This window comes from Peromyscus maniculatus, chromosome 14, assembly GCF_049852395.1.
Source record: "Peromyscus maniculatus bairdii isolate BWxNUB_F1_BW_parent chromosome 14, HU_Pman_BW_mat_3.1, whole genome shotgun sequence".
Lineage (NCBI taxonomy): Eukaryota > Metazoa > Chordata > Mammalia > Rodentia > Cricetidae > Peromyscus > Peromyscus maniculatus.
Window position 1 is genome coordinate 56,898,309 of NC_134865.1, and position 18,412 is coordinate 56,916,720.

Below are 18,412 nucleotides of genomic sequence, written 5' to 3' on the forward strand. Positions count from 1 at the left end.
TTCATGCTTACACTTGTTTCTTGGGCCCCTTTCCTTTACCTCCCACTTTTTTCCTTCCTTTGGGGTGTGTCGGGTTTTCAGCTAGCAGGGTTCTCACGGCGTCTCCGGAGGTGCCAAGTACCAGGTCTGCCTGGCTGTGTACTCGGTGGGTGAAGGAGGCCACCAACCAGACACTTTCCCGGAAGAAGGACAGTTTGTCCTGGCCCATCGGTGATGCTGAGGGCTCAAAAAGGGCTGCTGAGGGGAAAGGGAGCTTTCTTTCCGGACCGGCCCCCTGGAGTGTTGGTTCTGTCCTCATCTCAGTTAGAGGTAGAGAGCGAGTCTCTCAAGCCGTAGCTGTGACTGGTGACTCACAGGAGGACCGGGGTTCATCCCTGGATCGAGCCGGGAGAGAAACATGCTGTCTCCTTCTCAGTTTAGGACCGTTGCCCCGGCAGCAGGAGAAGCGAGGACCTGGGTTCCTAGCCCTGAGTCCCGTGGGAAATGAAAATTAGGCTTGTTAATGTAGTTCGTACGCGTCTCAACCCTTAACCCGCACTGTTCTACTGGGTGTGTTGTTTCCTGAGGCTGAGGACAGGAACAGTTCTGCTTATATGTCATTCAAGATGCAAGTCATCTCAGGTGGCAATTGGGTATTGTCGTTATACCCGTATGCTTTTGCTCCAGGTTCTGTTTTCGTATTTGGAATTGCCCTTCTGTCGTTATTCAGTATCTCAGTATATTCACTGTCAGCATAGTTATTCTGTTAACTTTGCCCGGGCCACACCCAATTATAAGTTCTAAGTCTGTCTTATTTCATAGTTTAATCCTAGGTTTTAGCATAATGCCTAAAAAGCATTTAGCCTTAAGTTAACATTTGTCAAAAAAAAATGAAATTGGCCTCGGTGTGTGACCTTTATTCCTAGCTACTTGGGAGATCGAGGCAGGAAGATTTTTGCTTCAAGCTTACCTAGGCTACAGAGGGAATTGTGGGCAAAATATGTCTAAAAAGTTGGGGCTTTTTTGTTTGCTTGATTTTTCTTGACCAGGTTTCTCTGTAACCCTGGCTGTCCTGGAACTCATTCTGTAGACCAGGCTGGCCTCGAACTCAGCTCCTCCTGTGTGTGCCACCACAGCTCAGACAGAATCTTGATTTTTATAGGTTAAGGATAGGGCCTGGGGAGCTGTCCCAGTAGGTAAGCATGCTTGCTCTTCAAAGATAAAGACCTGAGTTTGAATCTCAAGCACTCACTTAAAAACCAGGTATGGTTGCATGTGCCTGTAACCCCAGCATTGTGGGAGACCAACAGGTGGATCCTGAGAACTTGCTGGCTAGCTGGTCTAATAGCTTCTGGTTTAGTGTAGATGCTGTCTCAAGACAGTAAGTCTGAGAGCTGAAGGAACACACTCAGCATCCTTTCTTGCCTCCTTAGCCACACACACCTACACCTGCATTCATTACACTCATACAACATACATACACACACACACACACACACACACACACACACACACACACACACACACACACACAAGTGTGAGGTGATGAAGTAAGAACAGGATTCCCAGGAAAGAGGTTATGAGTTTAGGGGAGAGTTTGCATGTTTAGAATGTGTATGTATGTGTCTGCGCTCAGACATGCATGTGGGTGCCAGCACATGTGTCTGCATACATGTGGAAACTCGGTTAACCTTGGATGTACTTTCTCAAGAGCCATCTACCTTGTTGCAGTAAGGTTCTTCATTGGCCTGAAAGGAGAGGCCAGAATGTCTAGGCAGCAAGCTCCAAGGATCCCTCAGGGCTGGGATTACGAACACCGCGCTACCTCACATTTTTTTTCATGTATGTTCTTGGAGATCACACTCAGGCCTTCATATTGGCACAATAAGCAGGTTACTGACAGATCTCTCAGCCACCGCCCCCTCCCCCCACTCTTCTTTTCTTTTTCTTTTTTCCAAGGGAGGGAAATTCTGGGCTAATGAGTGGCTCATTGGGTAAAAGAACTTGTCACCAAAACTGCTAACCTGAGGTTGAGCCTGGAACCCACATCGTGAAGAAGATAACCAGCTTCTTCAATTGTTATAGCATGAACACAAACCCAGTAAATAAATATAAATAAATAAATACTGTTTTGCTTTTTTAAACAATAATTTTTTTGTTTTGTTTTTTGGAGGTTTTTGTTTTTGTTTTTGTTTTTTTTTTCTTTTTCTTTTTCTGTGTAGATCAGGCTGTCCTGGAACTCACTCTGTAGACCAGGCTGGCCTCGCACTCACAGAGATCCATCTGTCTCTGCCTCTTGAGTGCTGGGATTAAAGGTGTGCACTGTCATAGCCTGGCAATACATGTTCTTTTCAAAAGTCAGAAAGTAGAAAACTTGTAGAGCAGGCTTGCTTGTTGAGTATGAGAAACCGATGGTACAAGAAGATTGAGGTGCTTGTCAAAACTGGAGACAATGGTCTACAGTCTTAGTAGAGACTGTCTTCCGTGAGAGCAGGGACACTTCGCTGATTATGATTGGAGGAAAGTTGAAAAGTAGAGTGAAGACATAGATAGATGTGCTCACACTCTTCTTACTCGGGATTTTGCTGTATAGTCTGGGCTGGCCTGGAACTCTTAATCTCCTACCTTAGTCTCCCAAATGCTGGGATTACAGATTTGTATCACCATGTCCAGCCAGTACTCATTTTTCTAAGCAATTTTTCTTAATTTTCTGTGTATGAGTATTTTGCTTTCTGTATGACTTTGCACTACATGTGTACTAACTGGAATCGTAGAAAGTTGTGAGCTGCCATGGGGCGCTGGGAATTGAACCTAGGTCTTCTGGAAGAGCAGTCAGTGCTCTTAACCACTGAGCCATCTCTCCAGCCCTAACTTTCTTAAATTTTATTTGGTAGACCGGAAGACTTGAGTTTTGAAGAGGGTGAATCAAATTTATTGATATTAGATCATGCCCCAGTAGCATCAGTAATTCAGATCTTTAAACTTCCAATTGAGTGTTTCAGTTTATGCTCTTTGAGATTGAAATCTAGCAAAATATAAATGAATGTGTTTTTCATCTCATCGTGGTGTTTGGTTCTAGGGATGGATTTGGAAGCATCTTTGCTAAGTTTTGAGAAACTTGACCGAGCCTCGCCAGATCTTTGGCCGGAACAATGTAAGTTTTTACTTTTCTATCAGAATCAATGCAGGAGAGTCAGTGTTTCCATGGGAGAATTTTGCAGTGTTATGTACCTGGTATGATTAAAGTTTTTTTGTTGTTCTTGTGGGTTTTTTTTTTGTTTTGTTTTGTTTTTTTTTGGTTTTTCGAGACAGGGTTTCTCTGTAGTTTTGCACCTTTTCTGGAACTCACTTGGTAGACCAGGCTGGCCTCAAACTCACAGAGATCCGCCTGGCTCTGCCTCCCCGAGTGCTGGTATTAAAGGCGTGCGCCACCACTGCCTGGCTGATGATTCAAGTTTTATTTCACTTCGAAAAGAAGAGATTGATGTGCAGTAAAAATTGGGACTTATTGTGAGACAAATGATAAAGAGGTTTTAAACAATAATTAATAGTTTTAAAAATAAGTCTAATGATTTCAGACAATTTTGAGATGCACAAAACTTTTCTTCATCTCCTTTTCTCCTTTATTCATTCACTGGTATCAGAGGTGTGCACCACCACTGCCCGGCTCTGTTAGTAATTCTGTTTACATTAGTTTTGGGGTTTTTTATACTTTTTTTTTCCCCTGAGCTGAGGACTGAACCAGGGCCTTAAGTGCTCTACTACTGAGCCAAATCCACAATCCCAGGGTTTTTTATACTTATATAAGAAGTTCACACGCATGCATGTGTGTTGTTTTTCATAATGATGAAGAAGTTGTATATAAAGCCTTCAGCAATTTCAGTAAATTAGTAATTTGATGTATTTTTCCATATTGCTCTCTGTAGCTCTACTTCATTCTTTTAAATATGTTATAGTGCATAGGTATATTCTAGTTTCTATATTTATATTCTGTTTGGAAACCTAAGTCATCTAATTTTTATTTCACAAGCAGTGTATTAATTATTATCCTTGCATATTTGTCCTGTATGTAGAAGAGGGTGACTGCCCATTTTCTCACTAGCCAATATTGGATGTTACTAGTCATAATTATGTTTAGCTTGCATTTCTTTTTTCTTTCTTTTTTTTTTTTTTTAATTAAGTGACATTCATTCATTTATTGGGCTGGGGAGGCACTCGTGCCATGATGGGCATATGGAAGTAGAGGATAACTTGTAGGAGTCAGTTTTCTCCTCTTACCATGTACCTGGGAATCCACAACTCAGGTTGTTGGGCTCGGTGGCAAGTGCCTTTTCCCACTGAGCCATCTCACCAGCCCGAGCTTGTATTTCTTAGTAGAATTGAACATTATTTCACTTTAAATATGTAATTTTTCCTTTGATTTTTTAATGTGATACTATCCATGAGACAATCCATGAGACAACTGAAAAGAAAGTGTATTGTGTTCAATCTTATTATTTATTTAGTTATTTATTTGCAGCCCTGGGGATCAAACCCAAGGTCTTGTGCATGCTAGACAAATCTCTAGCCCTGGAAAGGAAATTTAAAATTTCTGACAAGAGATAGTTTACTATTCTCCAAGCCAAATCCTGCTCATTTAAAATGTGAGGTATTGGCTTCTTCAAGAAGCTTTTCCTGCCCCATCATTCTGATTTAGAGTTCTATTTTTTTGTCTTCCTATAGCAGCTAACATCTTTCTGAAATGCTTAAGCAGTGTTGATGGTTTCTGACCTGTCCTCTTCTACATTGTAAGCTCTTTGAAGGCAACAGGAGTTTTTTGGATTGTTTGCTCTAGACAGGGTTTCTCTGTGTAGCCCTGGCTGTCCTGGAACTTGCTCTGTAGACCAGGCTGGCCTCGAACTCAGGGATTTACCTGCCTCTGCCTTTCAAGTACTAGGATTAAAGGTGTGTGCCACCACAGCCACCACCACCTGGCAAGACTTTGTTTTTTATTACTTAAATCCTCTGTGCCTGAACACACAAATGTTTCTTACATGAATTACATTTTTTGTTGTTGTTTTTCTTTTCTAGTACCAGGAGTTGCTGAATTTGCAGCTTCTTTCAAAAGTGTAAGTAATAGCTTATGTCTGTGGAAGTTTATTCAAAGTTTGCTCTTGGGTAAAAAGCTCAAATCTTTATTTTCAAGAATAGTGCCTTAGTCTTCTAATCATTTTTTTTGACTGTAGACCTTTAAATACATTTATATTATCACAGTTAATTGTAGATAATCCCTTCCTCTGTTCAAATGCTTTATTTTGACATTCTGACCCTTGTCTATTAGCCTCTTTTCTCAGCTCAGAAACTTTAAGGTTAAGCGGTTGAAGTACTTGATGTAACATTGGTATTCTCTCTGCCCCAACTATGTGTAATTTTCAGGCTTTTGCCCCTTTGTTTATGTGGGAGTTGGTTCTCTCTCTATGTGGTTCCTGGGCTTTCCGTTCAGGTCATCGGGTTTGGCAGTAAGCTCACTGGCATGCTGAGCCGTCACTCTGGCCCACGGTTAGATTTCTTAACCTCTGTTTGCATGGCAGAATTGTCAGTGCACAGCTGCAAAGCTTTTCCCATTCTTTGTTTTGTTTAATTCCTTAGCTCCGTTCTTTCTAGTAGTCCCTTTTAATGGCCCTTGATATTCTGAAGCAGTTCATCTGGGAATGTCCAGGATTTGTTTTTTGCACAGGATGAGAGGGAAGACGATCTCACTGTGTCCTATTGCTGTGAAGAGACACCATGACCAAGGAAACTTTAAAAAGAGAGCATTTATTTAGGGGCTTGCTTATAGTTTCAGAGACCATGATAGTGGGGTGGGGAACATGGCAACAGGCAGACAGGCATGGTGCTAGAGCAGTAGCTGAGAGCTTACATCTTATCCACAAGCAACAGACAGAGAGTGAGAGAGATCTGGTGTGGGCTTTGGAAACTTCAAAGCCCCTAGTGACACACCTCCTCCAACAAAGCCACACTCCTAAACCTTCCCAAACAGTTCTACCAACTAGGGACTTAGTGTTCAAATATATGCTCTTACAGGGGCCATTCTCATCAAGTAACCCAAGCTGACCTTGAACTTACCATCCTCTTGCCTCAGCCTTTTTTCGGATTGCAATACCACTTATGTCCATTAACATTTTTAAGTGCTGAAAATTTCCAAAAACTTCTACAATACAATTAAGAAATCTGGGCTGGTGAGATGGCTCAGCAGGTAAACACATTTGCCATCAAGCCTGAGGACCTGAGTTCAATTCCTGGGACCTACATGATTGAAGGAGAGAACTGACACCCACAGGTTGTCCTCTGACCCCCATCTGCTTATGGCATATGCATGCCCTATCCCCCTCCCCTGATATCACACAAATAAATAAACAAAAAGAAACTTTAATGATGAAACATAGCCCAGGCAGTGGTGGCGCACAACTCTAATCCCAGCACACAGGAGGCAGACACAGGTGGATTTCTGTGAGTTCAAGGCCAGCTTGTTCTACAGAGATAATCCCAGGACAGCCAGGGAACTGAGAAACTCCGTCTGGGGGCAGGGGGAATTAATGATGAAATATCAAGTGATGACCATTTTAATTTTTCCCCACTTGAATTGAGGGTTTTCTTCTTTTGATTCTTCTTTCTGTCAGAGATTGTTATTGATCATTCTTTGTTTTAAACATTCAATTGGAGGCTTTCATAAGAATGGAATTTTAAATAATTTCATTGCTGAACTAACTGATGCTTGAATTAGTAATAGTAAACACATCAAAATTCATCCAAAACTGCCTTTCTGAGACCAACTTTAAAATTGAGCAGTAGGACTTTCTAAAATGACTTTTTGAAGTGAAAGCTATACCTAACAACCTGGTTTTGAAATTTTACTTATTTACTTATTTTATATATATGAGTATTTTTCCTGTATGTATGTCTGTGTACCATGTATGTGCCTGGTGCCTGAGAAAGCCAGAAGAGGGCATCATATCCCTTGTGACTAAGGATTCAGATGGTTGTGGGTACTGGGAATCAATCCTGGGTCCTCTGGAAGAATAGTCAGTGTTACTGCCTGATGAGCTATCTCTCCACAAAAAACCTGGATTTTTGAAATTGTAGTTTGCCAACATTTTCAAACAATCTGAAGGCTATGTGACAAACTGCATTCTCATAAGAAGGATGTACCTGAATGGATGTATTCTTATTTTCTGACAGCCCATCACTAGCTCTCCACCAAAATGGATGGCTGAAATAGAACGTGATGACATCGATATGTTAAAAGGTACGTGATGCTGGTGTCTTCTATCTTTGGTTTTTGGTTTCTTTTGGGTTTCTTGAGACATGGTTTCTCTGTGTAGCTCTGGCTGTCCTAGAACTCACTCTGTCAACCAGACTGATCTCAAACTCAGAGATCCGCCTGCCTCTGCCTCTCAAGTGCTGGGATTAACGGTGTGTGTCACCACCACCTGGCTTGTTTTTGTTTTTAATGGGGTCTCATCCCATTGCTCAGTTTGGTCTCTGAGCGCATGAGCCAAACTAATCCTCCTGTCTCAGCCTCCTAAGTATCAGGGACTATGGGTAGCCACCAAGCCTGGCTTGTCCTCTTCCTTTTTTTTTTTTTTTTTTTTTTTTTTTTTTTGGTTTTTCGAGACAGGGTTTCTCTGTGTAGCTTTGGAGCCTGTCCTGGAACTCACCGCCGCCACCGCCCGGCTGTCCTCTTCCTTGTATTGTCACATTTACATCCTTCCTCAGAGCTCTGTGCAGTTTTTCTGGCACTACTTCCTTCCCATGTTCTTGGCTTCACACTGCCTACTTTGCTATCTGTCTTCATAGTTCTTCATGTCTGGTTGGAATGCTTTTCTCTGCCTTTTACAGGTGTAGAAATCCAGCCAGTTCAAGGATGAGGCACAGTGAACTCTTCCATGTTTATTTTTTTCTTTTTTTTTTTTCTTTTGAGACAGGGTTTCTCTGTGTAGCTTTGCGCCTCTCCTGGAACTCACTTGGTAGCCCAGGCTGGCCTCGAACTCACAGAGATCCACCTGGCTCTGCCTCCCAAGTGCTGGGATTAAAGGCATGCACCACCACCGCCCGGCCTCATGTTTATTTTTTAATATTAATTTAATTTTGTGTAATGCTTACAGTGGACAAAAAAAAAAAAAAGTACATCAATTTCTCACTGAGTTATGAAGGCCCTGTTAGGTATAGCCAAGGTTTAGAGATAAAATGGCTACTGTATATAAATTTATAAAATTTAAATTCTGATCTTTTAAAGTTTAGTCTTCACTATAATATAAGTGCCTTATGTATAAGACTTAAAGCCATAGCTGGGCGGTGGTGGTGCACGCCTTTAATACCAGCACTGGGAGGCAGGCAGATCTCTGTGAGTTTGAGGCCAGCCTGGGCTACCAAGTGAGTTCCAGGAAAGGCACAAAGCTACATAGAGAAACCCTGTCTCAAAAAACAACAACAACAACAACAAAAAGACTTAAAGCCATACATTTTCCTTAGTACTATAAAATAACAACCCCTTAGTGCAACAGTTCTCAACCTCTGGGTTGTGCCCCCTTTAGGAGGTCAGACTCCATCTTCACAGGGGTCCCGTATCAAATATCCTGCATATCAGATATTTATATTACAGTTCATAATAGTAGTAAAACTACAGTTATGAAGTAACAATGAAATAATTTTATGGTTGGGGTCACCACACCATGAGGAACTGTATTAAAGGGTCGCAGCATTAGGAAGGATGAGAACCACTGCCTTAGTGGGTTGAGACTAATCTTTATTTCTTTCTATCCTTTCAGTTTCTTCCATCAAGAATTCTATGAGTAGTGAATATTGTTGTTTGATAAATGATTTAGAGTTCAACGAGAATGGACATTTAAATTAAAAAACATTAATTTTATGGTTTTGCTCTTTTTTAAAAAAATCATTCTCCTGGTGTTCAGATTCCTGATGGTTGTAAAGTAACGGGCTGAAATGAAGGTAGAAGTCGGGGACTCTTGAGCTATCGAGCAGCTGGACTAGTCAGGAGAGTCGCATGTGCCTGATGAAGTAGGACTGCAGGAGGGTTGATGGAAGACAGAGTTCCTTTGTGTGGTTTCAGAAGTCGGTCACTGCATGCTAAACGCTGATTCCCCCCCCCCCATGGAAAAATTATATCTCAAAGGCATCTCCGATTCATTCTCCTGATATTCCAAAAATACTCATGTAAGAAACGATGAGCATGTGTTTCCTAAGAAAACTTGAAATTTTAGTGAGAGTTCACATAGCGGTATGTTTCATGCAAATTGACGTCTATTTTAAACAAGGATTTAGGTGCTAATTAATGAAAATCTGGGGAGTAGCTTTTATTTTAAGTAAGTAAAATCTGGAAAGTAAGTAATAGTAGATAAAATAAGCAAAAATGGGATTTGAAGGAAACGTTTGGATCAGTTTTTGTTTTCTATAGTTGAGAGCATGGTAAACAGTATTTTGTTGCTATTATTGCTACTGTATATAGTTGAAATCATGGAACTTATCAATGGAGACAACATCAATTTTACATGACCAAGATGTGTCTGCAAGGTTTTCTCAATGATCCGTCACATCGTAAGCCTTCATATTTAACGGTGTGTTCATTTTGTATGGTAGGCAAAAATGAATGTTATAAATAGATCCTTGGGATAAAACACTTGGGTAGGTGAGATGACTCAGCTGTCCAGGCACATGCCACCAAGCCTGACAGCTTGAGTTTGCTCTCTAGAACCTACATGCTAGAAGGAAGAATTGACTCTTTGAACTTGTCCTCTGATACCCATGCAGTAGTGTGCACCAACACACACTAAATACATTTTTAAAGTGTAAAAAGCAATTTTGAAGCCTACTTAATTTGTTAAGTATAATGCTGAGGTATTTTTGCAGTGGTAGAAAACTTCACTGTTTTTGTGGGAGAGTATGTAAAATTGGAGGAAAAGAAATCAAGGGTCTGTCTTGTCCTTAGTCAATAAGGAATGTAAGCTTGAAATCTTCCTCACCCTCTCTTAGTTCTGGTGATCAAACCCAGGGTTTCCTGCATGCTAGGCCAGTGTTGTAACATTCAACTGTAACCCCAGCCTAGCCAGAAATCCTTTATTACTAGAACTGTCAACCCAAATCAGTTGTAGCTGGAGACCAGTGGGAAGAAGTAATACTAAAATGAAGTCTTCTGTTTCAGAGTTGGGGAGCCTCACCACAGCTAATTTGATGGAGAAGGTACGAGGCCTCCAGAACCTGGCCTATCAGCTGGGGCTGGATGAGTGTGAGTACCCAATTAATTTTTTCTTTCTTTTTGTTTCCGAGACAGGGTTTTTCTGTATAGTTTTGTGCCTTTCCTGGAACTCCCTCTGTAGTCCAGGCTGGCCTCAAACTCACAGAGATCCACCTGCCTCTGCCTTCCAAGTGCTGGGATGAAAGGCGTGCGCCACCACCGCTCAGCCCTAATTAATTTTATACAAGGTTACATGTTGTATATTCCACAATGAGTTCTATTTATAACTTATGAAAATATACTTTACTTTTATCAAGGCAAATTCAAGCCATCTGAAGGTAGGAACTTGGTGTAACTTTGTGCCTTTTATGACAGAATGTGCTAGACTATTGACTGGACTCAATAGGTGAAAAAATCATTGTGCAATATACATCTTTTGGAACATTTTTTGTTTTAAGTGCTAGGATGTCAACTAAAACTAGCTTAATCTAAAGAGAGACTTGGTTAGTTCACTTTTGCTTATTAAAAATCCAGGGTTAGAAATAGCTTTGGTTATCTAGATCTGTGACCCTTAATGATGTCATTGGGAGTATTCTTTTTTTATTGGCGGGGGTGGGGAAGTGGGGAGGGGTTTTCCAAGACAAGATTTCTGTGTGAAGTTTTGGTGCCTGTCCTGGTTATTGCTCTGTAGCCCAGGCTGGGCTCAAACTCACAGAGCTCCGCCTGGCTCTGCCTCCCGAGTGCTGGGATTGAAGGCATGCGCCACCACCGCCCGCCCGTAGGGGTGTTCTTAGTCTTGCTTTGGTGTATGCAGGCTCCACTTTACTCATGCCATTACCCATAGTGTCTTTGCTGCTGCCAAGAGCTTTTGCTCCGCCCTAGGGAAGGTGAGCATCGAGTGATCCAGTTTGTTTGACTGTCATGATTCCCAAAGGAAGGAAGAGTGTCTTCCCGAGAGACTTTACCTGTTCTGCAGCAGTGCACATACTTGCAGGGCAGTAGTCAGTGAACAGCTTGGGAGAGCTGAGTCTCTTTCTGCTATGTGAGTTCCAAGGAACTGAACTCATGTTCTTAGGTTTGGCGGTGTGGTCCCTTAATCCACTGAGCCATCTTTACTGCCAAGTATTTGTATTTCTAGGAACTGACGCCATTGGGGTGGGGGTTAGTTGCAGTCAACTGATGCAGCCATCTTAATCATTGAACTTAGGTTGAACCACGAAGACTGTTTTCCTGCCAGTGTGGGTAGGATGAACGCAGTTGTTGCCCCTTTTTAAATGGTTGCTGCCTTTAAGCCACAGCTGTCTGAGTCAACAACTACCAGCAGCAGTTAGCCCCATGGGTGTAGCCAGAGGGATTTCTGTTCCCTGAGGCTCCGACTCTTGCAATGCTAAGAAGGGAACTTAACTAAACCTCTGTCCCTCTGAAGAACTCAAGATTCAAAGGCTAAGGTGGAATTCTGCTCTTCAGAATACCTCTCCTTGCTCACCTCCTCCAAAAAGCCCTCCTGCTTCTCCTGGCCCCTCCTTACAAACCCTTCTCCACCTGGCTCCTCCCTACCACTACCTGTCAGCCAGTTGCTGACTAAGCCTCCTGACTGCAGGTCAATTTTATTTAATCAAACACATCTTTGCATCATTAAACAAATGTTCCTGAGCATAAACAAAAGTAACATACCTTGAAATAATATTTTACAACACACAGTAGAGACACAGATTGTTATACTTCATAATTCAGCCTATTTCAACTTGTGTGACAGTACTTTGTAACTGCTATTGTCCTTGGCCATAGTGAGTTTATTTGAAGTAAGAAAATACTTCGTTAGAAATTGAAATGACTACATTGATATGGATTGGAGTTCTTGGATCCAGTCTTTGTTTTAGTGTGTATAGTGTATTTGCATAAGAACATCTTTTTTTCCCTCGTAGATTATTCATCTACACTCGGGGTTGTCTTTCACTTGACACCTTAATCTCGTGTTTCAATGTCTCGGTATTTTTTTCCAACATTAATTGAAAGGATGACATGAGTGAAAAATAAGCAGTAGGAACTGATGAATCCCAGGGGACCAGTGATACTGTTTTCATGCAAATATCTGCCTTGATAAAGATGATGAGATGAGAAAAGTGCAGAAAATATTTAGCCTCAAACCCTGATTGTCATTTCGCAGCATTGCTAAATGTTAGTATAGGAGTAACAAGAGCCTTCTAGTGCTGGTAGTAACTAGAGTGTATCTTTTGGAAGGTGAGCCATGTGTTAGTCTTGGATTTGCTACATGGCTATATGTCAGATAACCCCGTGTACAGATTTTAGAATACAAGTCACTTTTTTATAGATTTGTTTCATTTTTAAGGTACTTTTATCATTCTTGGAAATTTGTTTTAGCCCTTGGATTAAATGTAACTTTTCAAGATAAAAGTCATTGTTTTGAGACTGCCTTTGGAGTCTGTGGATCAGCTGATATAACAGCAGGTTTGCAGTGTGTGAACGCTTTCCAGTGGGATGAAGGAATGGTCAATTAGTGATGCCCCGAGATGGATGACACACTCTGTCTGCTGAAGCCCATTGACTTACAACCGAAAGGACGAAAGCTTCTGAAAATTGCTTTAGTTTTAGGTAGTTGGTGTTTAGTGATGAGAAGTAGTGTTTGAAGATCTTGTGATATTTTCTTCTTTTATACCAGTAGATAATTATATAGTACATATAACATGAAGTGTGTTAATTGTTTGGCTGTATGTGCTTGAACCTTGCCTCGTTACCTTTATGCTGTGGGTGGGATACTGCCTTAGCCCTGTGAATTGCAACAGTAGGTTTTTGCTTTTATTCCTGAGACCCATTTAATTGCTGTGAATCCTACTACTGATTCTCTGCAATTTTTTCCCTTTTCTGATTTTTTTTTCGGGGTTCTGAAGGTGACAAGCTTTCCAGTAGTCATGTAAATCAACTTACTTATTTATCATCACTAACTTGGAAATAACTGAAAATAGCTTGTAAAGATTTGGAAAAGTGAGAATCATATCTTTGCAGTTAGAGCTAAACCTTGAGACTCTGATGCATTTGGGTTTTTGTTGTACCAACTTTATTGAGCTGCAGTTCATATTCCTGTAATTCACCTATTTATCCTGGACAATTGAGGTCTAGGATGTTTTCATTACCACCCCAAGCCCTGGGCCCTTCTCTTCCTCATCTCTTCTCAAGCTTCTGTGGGTTCAGCCACCGCTAATCTGTTTGATGTCAGTTTAGATTTGCCTAGTTTGGAATCATGGAGTATGGAGTCTCTGTGACTGGAGTCTCGTTTTATTCTTCTCTTTTTTCTCTCTCTTTTTCATTGTCTGTTATTCAAAGTGCTGGGGGTCAGACCCACAAGCCTGTATATTGCCAGATCCCTCCAGCCCTGAATTCTTTTACTGAAACAGTATTTTCAGTGTTCAGCTGTGTTACAGAATTTATCAATGCTCTCTTTTGTATGGTCAAATATTTCTTTGGGTAGGTATATCACATTGTATTTACCACCAATTGAGAGACATTTGATTGTCACTATTAGACTTGATGGACAATGCTGCTATGACAAGTCATGTAGAAGTTTTTGTGTAGATGCATTTTCGTTCTCTTGTGTTTATTACTGGGGTCATATGATAGCATTGTATCTGACTTTTTGGATTTTGGAGACAGGGTTTCTCTGTGTAGCTCTGGCTGTTCTAGAACTTACTCTGTAGACCGGGCTGCATTTGATTCCACAGAGATTTGCTTGCCTCTGCCTGCCAAGTGCTGGGATTAAAGGTGTGTTCTTTGTTTGTATCTGACTTTTTGAGAAATTGACAGGCTGTTTTCCAAGCTAGCTGAACCATTGTATATCTCTATCAGCAGTAGAGGAATTTTTGCTAATACTTATTATTCTCCTTTAAAGAAATGTTATATCCATCCTAGGGGTGTAATGTTCACTGTGGTTTGGATTTGCATTTGCCCAATGATGATGGATGCTCAACATATTTTCATATTTTTTTATTTCACTCTCTTACCTTAGTTAAATTTCACTACATTGAATGTATTACTTAAGAAAATTTTCAAGAATTTACCTTGCTTTGATAGCTACTTCTGTTCTTTTTCATCTAATCCTGTGTGTTTGTTTAGAAGTTGGAGTTATTCACCTAGATTTTTAGAGCTTTTAAAAACATTTTTGTCTAAAAGACATTTGAGACTTCCCTATTTAAGCTTTGCAAAAGATTTCTTTCTTTCTTTTTTTGTTTTGTTTGTTTGTTGTTTTTGTCTTAAGTTTAGACAGGGTTCCTCTGTATAAACAGCCCTGGCTGTCCTGGAACTCACTCTATAGACCAGGCTGGCTTTGAACTCATAGAACTGCACCTGCCTCTGCCTCCCATGTGTACAGTGTTCAAGTCTGTACCAATATATGGTATAAGTTTTAGTGGTTGTTCCAAAGAGAAAACAATGCTTCCAAACTCTTCTGTTAGGACCCTCTAGGCATGTGCTTTTGAAAAGTAGGTATATATTGAGAAATTATTCTCCATCTACATTTTTTGCTTGTGGGACAGGATGATCCTATATAGCCCAGGCTGGCTTTGAACTCATAGCAATCTTCCTACTTCCACTTCCCAAGTGTTGGGATTTACAAGCATGGACTTGTAGATGTAACCAACCATCTTATTAAATAAGAAACACAGAACCAATGCAAAGAAGAAAGCCAAGAGATCAGAGCTAAGAGCCTTACCCTTCCTGCTGAAGCTAGCCTCTTTAGCCAAGAGACCTCTCTGAAAAGAGACCTACTTCCTGTGTGTTTGTCTTTATATAGTCTTTCTGTTCTGCCTTCTCATTGGTTGTAAACCCAAACACGTGACTGCCTTGTCAGTGCCTGTATGTACAGCCCTCCAGGTCTTCTATGGTATTGAGATTCAAGTCTCCAATACTGGCTGTATCCTTGACCACACCTAGACCTTGACCACCACCTAGAGATCTACCTAGCTCTTCTACCAAGTGCTGGGATTAAAGGCGTGCACCACCACCACCCAGCCTTTGCTATGGCTCTAATAGCTCTGACCCCCGGGCAACTTTATTAACATACAATTAAAATCACATTTCAGTACAATTAAAATACCACCATATGGACTACCACATCTAGCTCTAAATAAATCTAAAGGACAGTTAACTCCGTAGAGTTCTAAGTTTAGTCTGTGACTGAAGGAGAGAATAACTCTAGGTGTTCTTTGTGGACTGGTATCAAGGTTCTTCATCAGGCTTTTATAATAACCTCTGTAACAAATTAGTAATCCTTGATGAAGGAAAGAAGTCATCTCATGTGTAACCTCTAGATGGCAGCAGAAGTCTTACAGTAGTTCTAATTCTGGCCATACTGCTTGAGCTGGGTGTCTGATTTGGGTAAAAGCATTTTTTTGTGGTTTTACCAGACTGTTTGCCTAAATATTTTTCCTTCCTTCCTTCCTTCCTTCCTTCCTTCCTTCCTTCCTTCCTTCCTTCCTTCCTTCCTTCCTTCCTTCCTTCCTTCCTTCCTTCCTTCCTTCCTCCCTCCCTCCCTCCCTCCCTCCCTCCCTCCCTCCCTCCCTTCCTTCCTTCCTTCCTTCCTTTTTTCCTTCCTTTTTTCCTTCCTTCCTTCCTTTTTTCCTTCCTTCCTTCCTCCCTCCCTCCCTTCTCTCCCCCCCCCTCTTTTTTTTGAGACAGGCTGTCTATGTGTGGCTGTCCTGGAACTCATTATGTAGACCACATGGGCCTCACTCACAGGCTTGCCTCTGCCTCCTGAGTGCAGGGATTAAAGTTGTGTGCCACTACAACTTGTCTTTCAGCTTTTTTACTCCCTCTTTCTCTCTCTCTCTCTCTCTCTCTCTCTTTTGGTTTTATTGAGACAGGGTTTCTCTATGTAAGCCTGGCTATTCTGGAACTCACTCTGTAGACCAGGCTGGCCTTGAACTCAGAGATCCACCTGCCTCTGCCTCCCAAGCGCCAATATCAAGGGCGTGTGCCACCACTGCTCAGATTTTTGCTTTCCTTTTCATTGTTCCATCTTATTTTTTAAAGCTAATTTTCTTTTTAGATAGTGTATATTTGTTATGATCAGAGTCTTTTAATTTCTCTATTGTCTAAAGTGGCATTTTGCATTTCCTTATAGAGTTTGGATCCCCCCCTCCACCCCCCAAACCCTCGAGGCAGGGTTTCTTTGTATAACAGTCCTGGCTGTCCTAGAACTCACTCTGTTCACCAGGCTGGCCTTGAACTCACAGAGATCTGCCTGCCTCTGCCTCCCCAGTGCTGGGACTGAAGGTGTCATGAAGGTTGGATTTTTAACATTCCGAAAGTGTGATTATTTAGCCAGTTGCTCCCCCACTTGGACATAAGACTCAGAATGGGCTCAGTGCTCTGACTTGTGTTCTCTCTCTTCCTGGTAGTTTTTCTTGCATCCTTGGACTCTGGTGTGTTAAAATGTAATATCAGACAATGCCATGTTAAATGAAAACAGGAATTTTATCTAAAATTGATAGAATAAACTTGGGCTGGTGCCCTTAAAAAAAATTAAATTATTTTAAAATAAAGCTTTCAGACATTAAGTCATCTTGAATGATCAGATAAGAGAAAGAAAGGAAAAAATGTGTCCCACTCAGCAGCTATTTATCCACTTCACACAGGGCTCTCTCTGTATGGGATATGAAGTTGAGTAAAATACATTACTTCACTATGCACGTTAAAATCTGTGAGGAGAGGGAAAGGTGATAAGTAAGCAATTCTTAATGGACCATGGAGAAATAAGTTCTTTAAGAATACAAAGAAGTGAATGTTTGGGAGAGAAGGGGCAGTTATGTAAGTTGTGACAGGAAGAGCAGATAAGCTTCATTTTGTATGTCAATATGAATTGATCAGTAAGGACTGTCTAGAACCACTTAATGGAGAAAGGTTCTGTTTTCAGACACGGCAGTTACTGATATCTGCCCTAGACAAGGGAAAGGAGCATGGTAGTCAGTTTTGAAACACTGAAAATAATTGACTTGCTGGGTGGTGGGGCACACCTTTAATCCCAGGACTCTGGAGGCAGAGCCAGGCAGATCTCTGTGAGTTCGAGGCCAGCCTGGTCTACAGAGAGAATTCCAGGACAGCCAGAACTGTTACACAAAGAAACCCTGTGTTTTTGGGGAAAAAAAAAAACAAAACCAAATACCAGTAGAGATGACTCAGACCCGGGTTCAATTCCCAGCATCCACATGGCAGCTAACAAAAGTCTGTAACTCAGCCGGGGGTGGGGGTGGGGGTGGGGTGGGGGGTGGGGGTGGTGATGAAGGAGGTGGAGGAGGAGGAGGAGGAGGTAGTGGTGGTGGTGGTGGTGGTGGTGGTGGTAGAGGAGGAGCACACTTTTAATCCCAGTACTCGGGAGGCAGAGCCAGGCAGATCTCTGTGAGTTCAAGGCCAGCCTGGTCTACAGAGTGAGATCCAGGACAGGCAACAAAACTACACAGAGAAACCTTTCGCAAAAAAAAGTCTGTAACTCCTAGATCTGACACTCTGACACAGACATACATGCAGGCAAAACACCAATGCACATAAAATAAAGATAAATAAATTATTTAAAAAACAACAACAACAAATGAACTGTGGAGATGGTTCAGTGAATAAGAGCACTTAAGAGCACTTACTGAATAAGCATGAGGATCTGATTTTGAATCCCCAGCTCCTAAATAAAAGACCAGGCTCAGCCACATATGTCTGTGACCCCAGTAGAAACGGGAGAGCACTGGAGTTCTCTGTGTCCTCAATGACCAGCTTCATGTTCAGTAAATAACTGTCTCAAGGTGGAGCATGACAGAAGAAGACACCCAAAGTTATCTTGCCTCTGCCTGTGTACCTATGGGTACACACACACACACACACACACACACACACACACACACACACCACACCCCCCCCCCCCACACACACACACCACTACCACCACCACCACCACCACCACCATCAAATGAAAGTGGATTTTAAAGAACACGTAGGATTTTTATGGATGGAAATGGTAAGCAGTATATTCCAGATGGTTTGAATATTAGGAGTAAAGTAGAGTTTGGAAGCAGCAGCTGTGTTCAGAAGAATAGCATGCGTGATGGAAGCTTGTCCCTGAGGACCCCAGATTATATCAGGAACCATAAGAACTTAGACTGGGAGGGTCTTAGGATCAGACTGAAGAAGACCTTGAATTCCAGG

The 18,412-nt window shown here is 41.5% G+C and overlaps 1 protein-coding gene across 2 annotated transcripts in view; it reads left to right on the forward strand.

Annotated features, from left to right (window-relative positions):
- Positions 1 to 18,412, forward strand: part of Lin52 (lin-52 DREAM MuvB core complex component) — an 87,688-nt gene that overhangs the window by 325 nt on the left and 68,951 nt on the right. For both annotated transcript variants that reach the window (XM_016001421.3, XM_076551070.1), the window contains exons 2-5: positions 3,059 to 3,133; positions 5,050 to 5,087; positions 7,198 to 7,264; positions 10,178 to 10,261. In XM_016001421.3, coding sequence (XP_015856907.2) covers positions 3,059 to 3,133; positions 5,050 to 5,087; positions 7,198 to 7,264; positions 10,178 to 10,261 — 264 coding nt within the window. The remainder of the gene's footprint in view (positions 1 to 3,058; positions 3,134 to 5,049; positions 5,088 to 7,197; positions 7,265 to 10,177; positions 10,262 to 18,412) is intronic.